This window comes from Corapipo altera, unplaced genomic scaffold (assembly GCF_003945725.1).
Source record: "Corapipo altera isolate COAL_440 unplaced genomic scaffold, ASM394572v1 46, whole genome shotgun sequence".
NCBI lineage: Eukaryota > Metazoa > Chordata > Aves > Passeriformes > Pipridae > Corapipo > Corapipo altera.
Window position 1 is genome coordinate 11230711 of NW_020884883.1, and position 15026 is coordinate 11245736.

Sequence of the window (15026 nt, forward strand, 5' to 3'; positions counted from 1 at the left end):
AACTTTGGAAATGGTGTCAGAACCATTAACTCTGGTCTGATCAAAGGAAACAATGAGTTGTTTCTGTTGTCCGGTCAGGTAGTGCTACCAAAGCTCCATAATCCTCACTTACTACATCAAAACTATACATTTAGTATACTGAATACTAATCATGTGAAATTACTAGATATGAATTAGGTAGCAAGAAGGAATCATAAGCAAAATTAATCTCTCAAAATAAAAAGCTAGAAGAACATTACATCTCATTAATAATTTTTTTCCCAAGATAGATAGGACAGGACACTTAAAATTCACTTAACATTGAAGAATAAGAACGAGTTTTTAACAGTGAGCTTCTTCTGGTATTTAAAACTAAACAGTGATATAACGTACTGCACTAATGGGTTCAATCCTAGTAGACGCAATAGAAGAAAAATATCTATAATGAAGTTTAGTCCCTACAACTGAAAAGAAGTAGGAAAAAGAGTTGCTGAATTTATCTTGCTATATAGCAAGTTGATATTAAAAAAATAGGCACATTTTTAGCATAAGTAGTAGGCTAACCAGTACCTATTCCAACTACAATGGGTTCAAGAGCAGGCAGTCAATTAGGCCACCTTTCAAATCCTGTTTCTGTAACCAACAGGTTATTAATAGAGAAAACACATCACAGGACAACTCCAAATACAGAAGCCTGGCAGTTCCAGTCAGAACACTAGGGAAAATGGGCTGGCCAACAAGTCCAGCAGTCAATTACAAAATGAAACAAATAAACAAACAAGCAAAAAAACCCTCCAACCAAACACATATCAGCCTTTACCCCCACCACACTCAGAAATGTCTTTTGAAGCTACTCCTAATATTCTACAAAATGCACGCTGCTTATGCAAGGCACTCAGACAGAACTTGACTTTTATTACCTAATTATTCAAGTGAAATCAACTAAGTCTTCATTCATAGGTAGAATGAAACATGACTTATTACTGATGTACTAAATACCAATTTTAAAATAGGGGGTTTTTCTCCCCCTCCATATCCAACACACTTCAGTGCTTATTTTGCCACTTTTGTTCATCATTTACATATCACCATCAGGTAGCAGAAGCACTTACCTGTGACCAGGATGATAAATGACAGTTGTAATACCATGGGCGTAATGGCTGCTAAAGCTGAAACTATGACTTTCTTGAAAGCTCTGATTTGTTCCAACACTAAGTATGCAGGGGAAAAAAAAAAACCCATGGATTATTTCAGATTTATTTTCTAGAAAGAGTGGAAAGAATTCCTTTGAAGTTCACTGCACCTTCTTAAACTAAGTCAAAATGTATGCTTACCTTACAAGATAACTTCTCAGTTCTCCACGATAATTAACAACGAGAAGTTCAGCTGACCACTGAGCACTTGCTTTGTATTCTAGAAAGATCAATCCAGCAATAGCATAACTCAGATCTCCTGGAAAACTTGCTGTCTTTACCCAAAAATGAAGACAGACATTGAGAGAGAAAGGGGATTTTAAAAAAAGTGTCTTTGTTACTGAAAGAACTAGGAATTTAAATTTACTGTATTGTATTAAAATAATAAAATGCTTTAGAGTTTGTATTAGTAACAAAATACACTTCCTTTTATTTTTCTTTTAAAGAAATCTTACTACTATAAATTCTGCAAAGACAATATACTAAGGAAATACATTTCAGTCACCTTCACAAATCAGTTTAATACAACCTTTGAACATACAAAATAGGAAATATATTACGTGGGGCCTGTTGACAGCAGTTATCTACTGTCATACCAAGCAAAAAAATTCCTCATGTTACTCTAGCAGCAATATTTCTGGATTTATAATTGACTCTGTATATGAAATGCAGATCTATTACTACTAATTGTAATTATTTGCACACACACTAATTAGGTGAGTCTATATTTCACTATCCAATGTACTTGCAGATCTACCACAATTCCAAGACAGATGTAAAACACGCCCTCTGTGCTGTTTTAATGGCTACACATGTCTTCTGTTGATCATTTGATGGATATATTATAGTTAAACATTTTATGGTCCTTTTCTGCATCGTATTCGCAGTGTAAACATTTATAGCAACATAAGTCATGACTTTAAAAAGGTCCAAGAGTGAAAATTATGCATGACCCTTAAAAAAAGTTCTACTACATCAATATTTAATCCAAGAGAGCACATACCGGTGAAATGACCAAAAGCTCACTACCCATCAGGTCAAACACTCTGACTGTTCCAGTGCTTTCAGCATAAGCAAGTAACATACAGTCATGACTCCATGCCACTCTCCTCCACTGAGGGTTGGGATCCTTTGGCACTGTGAAAAAGGAATAAAGTTATTAATAAAAGTGAAATATAAATATAATCCCTTAAACAGAACAAAAAGTCAGCTGCATCAAAAAAATGCAGGGTGTCTACCTGCATTACAAGCTTATTTCAAAGGACGGTCAAAAAAGAAAAGTCACCCGTTATGTCTCCTAAACCCACTAATTTTAACTATCATTTCATTTCAGATTCAGGTTTCTTTCTGATGTTAATCATTACAAACAGCAGAGGTAGAGGGAGGGTAATGGAGCTAGTCATAAAGTAAAACTATTACGAGATTCTTCGCAGTAGTTTTTAAGAAGTTACAACATTATCATTAAACTAAACCAACATCACCATTTAGCAATGCATGAATAACAAACAATGATGACACTAAGTAAGCACATAGAGATTGCCATACCTTGACATTTTCCAATGATGGATACAAATTCATCTTTTGCAGACCTGCAGAAAAAAAAAGACTCATATGAATTTAAATATGAAAAGACAATATCCAACTTTCCATAATAAACAGAACACTAGAAAAATATTCAATGCAAAGGCCTGCACACCTTAACTACTTGGTCAAAAAAGCAGGTAGTAGCTTTCACCCTTAGGCAGCTACAGTAACTAATACTAGTACTTTAGACATCCTCCTCTCACTGCATAAGTACTAACATCCCTCATTTATTCGTAATGCTGTTCAAAATAGGATAGCAACATTTCAGCACTTCATATAACTTTAGAAAAAAAACCTAGTCAGTATTCTTCAGGTTACAATTTTAGAAACAATGCAAGAATATAGTTACATTAATACAAAGAAACAAGATTTATTTTATAGTCTGTAAGCTGACATTTATGGTATTCACAACAGTTTTGATTGAACAATTTTCATACACTTGCTTCTTTTACATATAAATAGAAGGTCTGACCTTCTAGCAAATGGATTTTTGTGAAGCAAGTAAACACACTCAATCAAGATCTGTTCTACAGCTAAATGTGCTCTTGAACTGGAAAAGGAGAGTTTCTTGTTAGAGAGCAGAAGGGAAAGCATCAGTCTTGATGGCAATCCACACTACTTGCAAAATAAGGTGAAGTATTATACACGCCAGCTACTCTACAGACAAGAATACTGGCTCCTCGTCCCATTTGTTAGGAGAGAATTTCTAGAGGGGACAGAAAGGCAAAGGTTAAAAAGATCATGATTTGTGTTGAGTATTTCAGAGCATCTTGATTGTTTTTCTTTCACATCTTGAAACAAAATGAGAGGGAGAGAGAGATACTTAGATACAGCTACTACATTTATAATTGGGGGATAAAGGAGGGGTTGTGTTGTTTTGGTTGTTTTGTTTTTTAATGTGGAATTGCTGAGAACTAAGACAAACAGAAGGTTTCTGCTTTTATGATTATTCCATGGATAACTTTCACAATATATAACACTGCAAAATGCAGAAAAATATTTAAAAGTACATTTAGTAAATGACTAGAAACACTTTCTGAGGACTCCAAAACTGTGTTCATGAAGCAATAGATAACACTAAATTACCTGATTTCTACACATTGGTCTTGAACAACTGCCAACAATTTACCATTGCTGAAAGAGAAAATACAGGTTTGAAAGTTCATTTTAAGTCCATTCCTTACAGAATGTGCATCAGTCCTAGGGGTTTTTCTGCAAGGTTAGATATAAATTGCCTCTTTCATAAATCAAAACAAATTGGGAAATATCAATTTTTTACTAGAAAGAAGGTATCAGTTCTATGAGATTCCCTTCAAGTCACTGAAATCTATCTGACATTCTTTTCCAGTAGCACTAAGAAAATAGAAACAACGTCTAAAATCTCATTGCAAGAGAGGTCAGAATCAGATGCTGCTTATGGATAATTTTACAACAGCGACATCCAAAACTATGTATTGCTTTATCTGGAATAAACAACTGTCATACTTCAGTAAGTTATGCAGTCTCCTTAGGAGCAGGTCTCCTGTCTTTGTACCCAACACACAATATAAACTAAAACCTTTCATACTACCTTCAAGTCACTGAACCATTTTTCTGCATATATTATGCTTATTTTTAAATGCCAGTGACCTTACCGATATTGCTAAAATTACTGCAGAACAGCTGGTTCTAGCACTGGAACTCCCACTTCTCTGTCACGCAATAGCAGACAAGTCTTGAGGGTATGCATTCACTTTCCACAAAAACAAATTGCTTATTTTAAAATTATATATCCTGTCAAGTCTTTAACCGACCAAATTCAGGACTTGAGTTTGAGAACAACTACACTGCAAATAACTTCACCCCAAAAGCCAGACAGACATTCAGACCTGAGCAGAGGTGCATTAACTGAAAGGAAGCAGGTGGGAGCCCCTTAGTCAGCAGATTGAGTTTTCTTTCACAGAGCTACCTGTGAAAGCCTCCGGTATTTTTCTTGACCAAAAAGAATAACATGACTTCAGCACAATATTAACTGAGCATGGCTACCAGCAGGGATGGCGGGGAGAGCAGAAGAAGCATAAAAAAATGGAAAAGCATGAGAGCTGGTTACCTGGCAAGAACGAGGTGCCAGCTGATCTGCTTACTAACGAGACGAACCAGTCCAGTGGGCAGAGAAAATTTTGCAGGGCTGAAATACCAAAAACATTAGACTAAATCAGAACCTACACCTAACAAAAGCAGTACCTGAGATATACAAACCAGATAATTTAGTTTTAAGGTAACCATCAATCACCTATGTGGTTTTAGCAATTGAATATGAATCAACACTGCACCCTGCCAACAACAAAGGGTAACAACAGCCTTGTTTGTATTAACAGAACAAAACCACATATTAAGGGAAACAATCATTTACTCATCACTGTTTATACTCTGATCATCAGCCAGTTTTGGGACACCCAGCAAACGAAGAACACCAGTAAACAGGAGGGCCCCCAAAGAGGGTTAGGGGACTGGAGCACTTGCCCTACAAGGAGATACTGAGGGAACTGTACGTGTTTAGCCTGGAGAAGGGAAGGTTTTAGGGAGACCAAACAGCAGCTGTCTGATACCTAGGAGGTTACTATGAAGATGGGAGCAACTGAGGTGCGTGGCAGGAACACAAGAAACTATGATCAACCCTTTGGAGGACTTGGTAGTGCTGCATTAAAAGTTAGACTCCATGATTGTAAAGGTCTTTTCCAACCTAAATGTCTCTATGAATCTAAACCAGGTTCCAAACTGACATAAGGAAGGGCTTACTTCACCATGAAGACAGACAGGTACTAGAACAGATCAGAGAGTCTTTGGGATGTCCACCCTTTAACTTTTTCAAGACCTAGCTGGACAGAGCCCTATTGAACCCAATCTGAATTTAATGTTCTGCTTTTAGCAGGACTTTAAACTAGAGGCCTCCCGACCTCCCTCCCAAACACTTTTATTAAATACATGAAAATAGCAACTAGAAACAATTATAAAAGCTTGAAATTAGACTTTAAATGACTACTGGAGGGAGGGAAGAAAAATAATTTAATTGTCTACAACTGAATCCTCATAACTAGACTTACATGACAGTATGACATCCAAAAAATTCACCTCCCCCACCAAAAACGGGGGCAGGTAGGTGCATAAAAATAAACCAGAACACCAGCAATAGGGAAAACAGCATTCCCTGACAAATTCAAGTACAGTATTGTTTCACAGGAAGCCACAATAAATACCCCTTTTCATATATCTCAAAACCAACAGAATATCCTTTAAACAGGAAAACGGATATCTTCAAACCTGCTAAGTGCACCAACAGAGTAGTAAAACCACAGAGCTGAAATTCTTCAGAAACACTTTATTTACCCCAATATATTTCTGGGACCACTTAATCACTCTTTGAACCAGAACCTAAAATTTATAAATGGCACAAATGCTGCTCAAGTAGTTATCAAGCTTTTTGTATGACAGTTTGAATTGTCAAGGAAAAAAAAAAAATCAAAATTATTACTCCAAAGGAAGCAACCCCTGCTGTGCCATCCTTAGGGCTTAAGAGAAAAAAAAAGGAAAAACCACAGCAGCTTCACTCGCAATATAGCAGTTGGGAGTCGGGAGGACAAATATGTGTTTGGAGAAAGATGACATTCCAACTGCAAGTTGACTTTCACTTCTGGTAAAAGTACAAAGTCAAACTAGTACACACTAGCTCTTTTCTAGATAGACTTCAGCTGCAACTTAAGGGGTTACAACTTAATTTATGAAAAGAGACTATTCTAAGCATTGCTTGGACAATATTCTAAAGAAGTGTTCAACTTTCCTCTCATTAAGAATTACGTTCCATCAAATCTTTTGATGGCTATAAAAATATTCCCAAATAGAAAAATTAAGCAATATTCTCATCAAACCTACCTGTACCAGAGGTACCGAAGTAAAAATAATGCAGGACCTACAATGGAAAGAGGAAAAAATTACATCTCTAGTGGTCTTAAAACATCCTCCAGCTTACAGAAATTCTCATGTTACTGTGAATGCAAATGTTAGATCAAAAAAAAAATCACTATGCATTTTTGGAAATCCTAAGAGAAATTCCTACTAGATGAAAATGCAGTTCAGTTACTGTGATTGAACACTTAGTTTATAAGGAAATTTTACATTTTGATTGTATTACATTGCATAGAACTGTCTTAACAAGTGAACAGCCCCATGCAAGAGCTGGTAGAGAAAAGGAAAGACTCAACAACATTTTGCAAAAGACAGAGCTTAAGTTCTTAGAAGTATGGTTTATTAGTTAGGACATTAGGACATTAGTCCCAACAAACTAATGGAGACAAGAAAGCTCACAAAATTGGCATAAAACTAAAAAAGTAATACTGACAATGAGAAAACATCTTCCTGAAAACATATCCTGTGCTTTATTTCCATTACAATCGCCACTCTAAAGGGCAGAAATTGTAAAATTTACAAGTAATCCACACATTCTTGGAAGTCATGAACATAAGAACAAGTCATATTTACCTGTAATTGCTCTAGTGATGATAAATGATGCACCATGTTTTCTGTTGCCTCTTGGCTGCAATTACAACAATAATGATCAGACACTATATCACACATTTTAACTTAAATACAACATTCATACACAGATTCATGGATTAAATCTGCCTCCTAGCCTACGAGTTCCTTATGTATTTTCTATTACTCACATCTTCATATAGTGAGTAATTTAACTGCATAAGCTAAAACTGGCTATAAAGCCAAATAATTTAAATGCCAAGATGCAATAAACAAAAACGTGCCACAGACTGTCTATTGATTCAACTTTGCCTCCATCTTTGGGTAGTAAGAAAAGACATTGATTTCTGATTATGTTCTCCTGTCAGGTATTATAAACCATTCCTTCTATCCCAAACTAATGCCAGATTGATCTGCTCAGAAGTCGAAGTACCCAGTGTTCAACATATTATGCTAATATCTAATTGCTAAGCTACATAAAGATTGCACATGAAAGTTTCAGAAACATCAAGCAAAACAAAGAATTTCTGAAGAAAAACTATTTTTACAACAAGTTATACTAGGTAACACAGCTGCTCTACTCCACACCATCTCACAAAGTCTTACCAGCAATCCTGTTCTACTTAAGGCAAAGAGGAACAACTACATTCAATATATAAATGAAAGCCCTCTCCAAACACAGAAAAAAGGAACAGAAAACTACACAGGATGTATATTCTTAGCTATGAGGAGATAAAGTTATTTGCCAGTAAGAAAGCAGAAAAAAGATAAGACACTGAGAAAATAACAAAGATAACCAATAAGGAAGGAATCACACACACCTCTTCAAATAAGCAGTCATACTTATACTTTTCTAATGAACATATTAGAGCATCACAAGCTGAGCATTAGAGCAGGTAATGAATGAAATTCCTCTTCCCTTCAGTATAGAATACATAGAGTAGATTTCACTTGATAACTGAAATATTCAGACCTCACCAAGTTATGGAGCAGCAAACACTGAAAGACATACAATTTATCAACATTTTGAAGTATGTTCAAATAAAAAAAAAAAAGTATGTGGGCTCCCAAGTTTTAAGTTATTGAAGTAAAGATTAGTTTTGTAGGCAAAGTTTGCAATCCATAAATAGTCTTTCAAATAACCAGGCTGTCATCTCACAGCATGTAAGAAGTAAACATGGTTGTACTAATAGGTAATGTTCCACATTCAGGAAATAACAAGGCATTACAGTAAAATAAGCGAGAGCATAAATTATTTATTACAGCTCTCCTAGTACCCCAGGGAGAACTGCAATTTCCTAGGGACCTTAAAAGCAGAGTTTGTTAAAGTTTTTGGATTAAGAAAAGTTCACAATAAAAACATTCCCAAAATTGCTTATATCTCTTCAGAATTTTTTTGAATATTTTAGGTGTACACTTCTGAGCTTTAACTACAGGCTTCTATTCCATACATCTTAAACTCCTCAAAAACTGATTTACTATTATACTCTGAAGATCTGAATTTTATTTTTTATAATATATTCTTATCAGGTCAGCAACAGCAATGACTACCAGATCTGCTATATTTCTTTTTTAATTCATTCCTGTTTGGAAAAACACCTTCAACTTCTCCCTCCCTACAGAATTCCAGAAATAAAATGTACTTTCCTGCTGATAAAACACTCAGTTTTGGATTTTCTTGCACACTCTGCAAGCTTGCTGGGGGTGGAGCAGGGGAGGGTGGTGGGGAAGTCTCAAAACATTAGATTACAATGAAAAAGCCTCCCAGAGCCAAGTGATACATTTGGAAATATAGACTGGAGAAAAGGAAAAGTTCAATCAGCCTTTATTTCCACAAATGATTTCACAGGTCCTCCCTTGCAAAGTTGTCCACTGCGACTGCCTCATTCACTGTTTTCACTGATTAACTATTCAGTGATTACTTTTATTCTCGTTACACATTTCTTCAGGGTTCTCAAACAGTGCATTATATACAATCACCTCACTATACTGAATACAGACTGCTTGATTTCCACACCACTCTCTCCTCTGGCATAGTCAGTCCCTTGCATGTTTCCTTCACAAATAACTGTTATATTCCCCTGTCTTCTCCCCGACCCTACAGAAAGAAATTCTTATTGTTAAATTCAATACAGGTGAATGACAACACTAACAAGAATTAAAATCACAGCTAATTTGGGGGTCGAACCTAAGAAATCCATGTCAGTTTTATCAGCATCTTGAATTTAAAATGACTTTACGTCTTCATCACAGGATGCATCTTCCAACAGTCATAATTAGAGATGTAAGTTCTCAGTGCTCTGAAATTAAAAATGAATCATCCCAAATGAGGTAACAGAAAAATAAAACTAAGCCAATAGAAATCTGTCAAAGTTTAAGGTCTTGCTTTGTAGCCTAGATTACTGCATTAATTTCATTTCCCAGTGCAGCATTCAACTTCCTTTTCCTTTCTACTATTTCTCACCTCATTCATTCCAAGACATTCAGTTCTACAAGGTAGGAAGTGTTCTGTGACTTTTTCTGAAAAGTGTGAATAAACCAGGATTGAAAGGGATACAAAAGGAAAGATGTTCCAAAACGAAAGTCAAAATCACTTAAGTAAAATTATAGTTATGACATCTTAAGGCAAAATCTAACTCATACTGACAAAATCATCTGTTTCCCTATGACTGTCAGTGTAAAATCAATTTCCCAATAAAGAGGTAAAAAGACTATCAGAAGTGTCCTTGGCTACTAACAGTTCTTAAGAATGTAAATCCAAACAAAGTACATAGCATAATATTTTCAAGCCTTCCTATTTCTGCCATTCAAAATAGATATTATCTTGAAAATAAAATAAATAGGCAAGAAAAATCAAGTTTAAAATAGCCAATACCATTTGCTGAAGCTGACAAGCAGAATATACAATGCTTAGAAATTCTGACTACCAGGGCAGATGAGGACTCTCACACTGGGTTACACAATCACTTTAAACTGGCATCCCCAGAAGCTGCCAATGAAGAGATGTGTCACACTTCACTCAGCTTTGACTGACACAATATTCACATCCCCCTTGGCACCCACATGAGTACTAGAGGGACTAGTCAACAAAAGGAGATGAAACAACACAATTGTTACTCAGATTAATCAGTTCTTTAATCAACCTACCATACAACTTCAAAAATACTACTGGCAGCAAAAGAGAAAGGATACTTGTCAGAAATGTGCCCCCTTAATGCAGTTGAGGAACCACAATCTGGTGCCATCACACCTAAGTCCTCCTCATGGTTTGCAGACAGGTAAATTGCTTTCATGTATTACAAGAAATGAGGACAATTTGCCATTTCTCAAAATGCAGTTAAATAAAGTGCAACTGTCTGTTCACCTATGTGAACAACCTATTAAGTCAGTAATTGGTAACACTGTAATCGTACTTTCCAAACATCCGTATGTGTTGCTGCAATAGAGGATTTACAGATCAGGAGAAAAAAAAAAATCTTTCTGATAACCAAAACCCTATTGTTATGAGCATGACTCTAGTAATTATTAACAAGTAAATTCTTCCACCTGTGATGTTTTCGCATCTTTTCTGTTCAGATGTTCTCATTAAGCATAAATTTTTGTTAAAATACTTCCATAAATGACTTCTGGTGCAAAATACATTAACAACTTTGGTTGTTTCAGTGGACTTGACAGCCACTATAAGAAAAAAAGAAACCCACATTCTTTGCATCATCTACATCCAAATCAGACAAGAGCAGACATAGAGGCAGCTAGCTCAGCACACTGCAGGGGAAAAGATGAAAAAGGAAAGATGGAAGTGCTTCTCAGCTTTACCACTGGCCCATTAAGAAGAACAGCACAACTAAAAACTTGTAGTACAAGAGTAATATCTTCTGACTTCTTAAGCTTTGGCATCCATTTCTCTGCCTCGTATAGACAAAGTGATACACTTTTGCCTTTTAGCCCACTCCTGCAAATGCAGGATCAGGACGGTATCTACATTCGATACCGTACTGATGGAAGCCTATTCAACCTAAGGCAACTGAAGGCCCACACCAAGACCTTAAACCATCTTGTCCGGGAGCTGCTTTATGCTGATGACGCCGCCCTTGTCGCTCACACAGAAGCAGCTCTGCAGTGTTTAACATCCTGCTTTGCAGATGCTGCTGAGCTCTTTGGGCTGGAAGTCAGCTTAAAGAAAACTGAAATTCTCTTTCAACCAGCACCTCAGGAAGTCTTCCTTCATCCCCATATCACCATTGGTCAATCAGAGCTCAAATCAGTCCAGCAGTTTAATTACCTGGGTAGCATCATCTCCTTGGACAGTAAGATTGACAGAGAGATAGACAACAGGTTAGCTAAGGCATATAGAGCTTTTGGAAAGCTTCATAAAAGAGTTTGGCGAAATAAACACTTGAAGAAAAGTACAAAGATCAGTGTTTACAGAGCCATAGTGCTGTCTGCTCTCTTATACGGAGCTGAATCATGGGTCATCTACCACCACCACCTGCGACTCCTAGAACGCTTCCATCAACGCTGCCTCTGTACAATTCTAAACATCCACTGGTCAGATTATGTGACCAATACATCTGTTCTAGAACAAGCAGCAGTCACAAGTATTGAGGCCATGTTGCTGAGAACACAGCTGCGTTGGGCAGGGCACGTCTCAAGGATGAAGGACCACCACCTCCCTAAGATCTTGCTTTATGGTGAACTTGCCACCGGTTGCCGCATGAGAGGAGCCCCGAAGAGGAGATACAAGGGCTCCCTGAAACAACATCTCAGCCTTGGCCACATTGATCAACATAACTGGTCTACTCTGGCCTCCAATCGGGAGGTCTGGAGACACACCATCTATAACGCTTCTGTTTCCTTTGAGAAAGCACGCAGGATCACTCTCGAGGAGAAAAGGTAACACAGAAAGAATCGTGCCTTGCAGAATTTACCACCTAAGGAGTCTTTCTGCTGTGCCTTTTGCAATCGGACATGCCTGTCTCATATTGGCCTCATTAGCCACCAGCGTGCTTGTGACAAACGTGGGTAGAGACCTTTCCCAGATCTTCGTTCACGAAGCCCAGCCATGATGACTGACAGTAAATGCTGATGCAACCTTTCTGATATACAAGTCCAGAGAGAGATCTAATTCTCCTCATGCAAGGTAAATTCAATGAAGATGCTGTTGTTACCAGGACAGCTTTCACAGCTCTCTGTGCAGCAGTTTCCGGAGATGAGACCTGCACTTCATTCACCAGAGCTTCCCTCCTATCAGCTCAACAGTAAAACCTGACATACGTGTTCAATGAGCAAGAAACAATTCAGGGCACCCCCAGAAGCACAAACCAGGGTGGTAATTAAGTGACAAGAAAGTACGACAAGAGCAGCACGGCTGCGGGGACACCTTCTGTGCCCGTCAGGCACGCCCCTAGAGGTCCCAGCGCGCCCCTAGGGCCGCGCAGCCCCCGAGGCGCGTCCCCGCCCGCGCCGACGTGGCCGGTCCCCTCCCCCGCCCGCGGCCGCGCCGCGGCCACACGGACCTGCACCTCCGTCTCCAGAGGCCACTCGGTGTTGACCAGCAGGTCGTAGAGGATGTTCTCCTCGCCGCTCTCCCCCTCCTCGCCGGCGCCGGCCATCGCGCGCTCCCGGGGCCCCGTCCCGCTGTTCCCGCTGTCCCCGCCGGCGGCGGCCATGCCGGGCCGGCCCGTACCGCCCTCCTCGCGACGGCGCCCGGCGGGGGCCAAACAGCTCCGCGTTAACTCTTGCGGCGCCGGCCCCGGGAGCGAGTGAGGGCGCTCGGGATAGGGAATGCCTGATGTGGGCGAGGCCTGAGCGTATTAATTAAACCCTTACTGGATAATCAAAGAAAATGGGGGAGAAAAAAAGCAAAAGGTGTATTTCTCACAAATTCTTCTTCCAGTGGTGCTGTGTAGGACTCATAGGGTTCAGCTCTGTCGAGCAGATAAAATGAGCCTGTTTATAAGTCGTGGGCCCCTCACTTCCAAAAGGACATTAAGGTGATGGAGTGAGTCCAGAGGAGGTCAGCGGGGCTGGTGAAGGGTCTGGAGCACAATCCTATGATGAGCAGCTGAGGGAGCTGGGCGTGTTCAGCCTGGAGAAGAGGAGGCTCAGGGGAGATCTCATCACTCTCCACAAATACCTGAAAGGAGGTTGTAGCCGGGTGAGGATCTGTCTCTTCTCCCAGGCAACCAGCAACAGGACAAGAGGGCACAGCCTCAAGCTGAACCAGGGGAGGTTTAGACTGGACATTATGAAGAAATTCTTCACAGAAAGGGTGATTAGGCATCGAAATGGGCTGCCCAGGGAGGTGGTGGAGTCACTGTCCCTGGAGGTGTTTAAGGAAAGACTGGATGTGGCACTCGGTGCCAGGTCTAGTTGACATGGTGACGTTTGGTCATATGTTGGACACAATGATCTCAGAGGTCTTTTACAACATAATTGATTCTGTGATTCTTTGAAATACTTACGTAAGAACTGAGGTTTCAGCCTCTTTCCTACGAATTCGTTATTTGTAAAATAGAAATAAAATTACCTCACTCCCGGCCACCTCTGCTCCTGTACTCTAATTTTTGCTTGAGTCTAGTAAGTGTTTTCTCTTAGGCAACTGTGTCACCTAGAATTAGGTTAAACTAAAATTTAAACTCTCAAACTAGGGATTCAGGGCAATATGAAAGCTCTCTTGGATACCTGGGAAATACTTCAAGAAGAAACAACTACTGAGAAAAAAAATGCCTTTTGACTGTCTCTTTACTTAAGATTTCTCTAACTGTATTTGACAATGTAGCTTGTACAGCAACGATAAATAGTATACCATGGTGTTCATAAGTTTCAAAGAATTATGGACAATTTATCATAAATTACACTCCACATTCCACACCAACAAGCAGCACTATGTATTGATATCGAGTTCTGCCTACAAACAGGTTTTTTCAGAATCATGGTTGAATCTGTACATTATTTGTATCTGTAAAAAATTATTAGTTTTGTCATTTATCTGAAAGCAAGCAAAATAATGATTGACAGATATAGTGAATAATACTGAAAGAAAGGAAGCACATCAAAGGAAGTTACTACCAAAGGAATTATTAATATACGAGAAACAGCCCGGTACTTAAGGTATAATATATCTGCTGTATTTTTCTCTGCATGACACCTGTTTCTACAGTGTAAGTTAGCAGTCAGTAGGGCTCAGTAAGTTTTAAAAAAGGTCTTGAAACAAGCCTCCAGGACAAAACCATTACTCAATTTGCAACACAGTAGTTGAGAGAACTACATTGTCAGAGATTCTTGGTATTTATTTGGCCTTTGAACCAGATGTGTCTGTTTCAGTGCTGCCTAGAAAAGCTTGAAGTTGTATTTCACAATGGAAAACAATAGGCAATAGTTTACAAAATCACAGAATCAACTAGATTGGAAAAGACCTCTGAGATCATTGAGTCCAACCTTTGACCTAACACCACGTTGCCTACTAGACCATGGCACCAAGTGCCACATCCAGTCTTTTCTTAAACATTTCCAGGGATGGTGACTCCACCACTGTCCTGGGCAGCTCATTCCAATGCCCAAGCAATCTGTGAAGAACTTCTTCCTAATGTTTATACTGTGTCTTCCACTTAAAAGACAAACGCACCATTGACCCGTAGTCTAACTGTAGAAGCTCTATTTTTTTTCACTTGCAATCCAATTTTGTTTTTATAATAACATCCTAAAGATTCACCCCAAAGATTAACTCACTAGGAGTTATCCTAGAACAAGATTGTGCAG

The 15026-nt window shown here is 38.7% G+C and overlaps 1 protein-coding gene across 1 annotated transcript in view; it reads right to left on the reverse strand.

Moving 5' to 3' along the window:
- Window positions 1-12934, reverse strand: part of NBAS (neuroblastoma amplified sequence) — a 169800-nt gene extending 156866 nt beyond the window's left edge. Inside the window, exons 1-9 of the mRNA XM_027641066.1 lie at window positions 12782-12934; window positions 7272-7326; window positions 6666-6702; window positions 4846-4923; window positions 3843-3890; window positions 2718-2761; window positions 2176-2309; window positions 1314-1447; window positions 1092-1190 (exon numbers count right to left, since the gene is read on the reverse strand). Of these exons, the coding sequence (XP_027496867.1) occupies window positions 1092-1190; window positions 1314-1447; window positions 2176-2309; window positions 2718-2761; window positions 3843-3890; window positions 4846-4923; window positions 6666-6702; window positions 7272-7326; window positions 12782-12934 (782 nt within the window). The remainder of the gene's footprint in view (window positions 1-1091; window positions 1191-1313; window positions 1448-2175; window positions 2310-2717; window positions 2762-3842; window positions 3891-4845; window positions 4924-6665; window positions 6703-7271; window positions 7327-12781) is intronic.
- Window positions 12935-15026: the final 2092 nt, after the last annotated feature.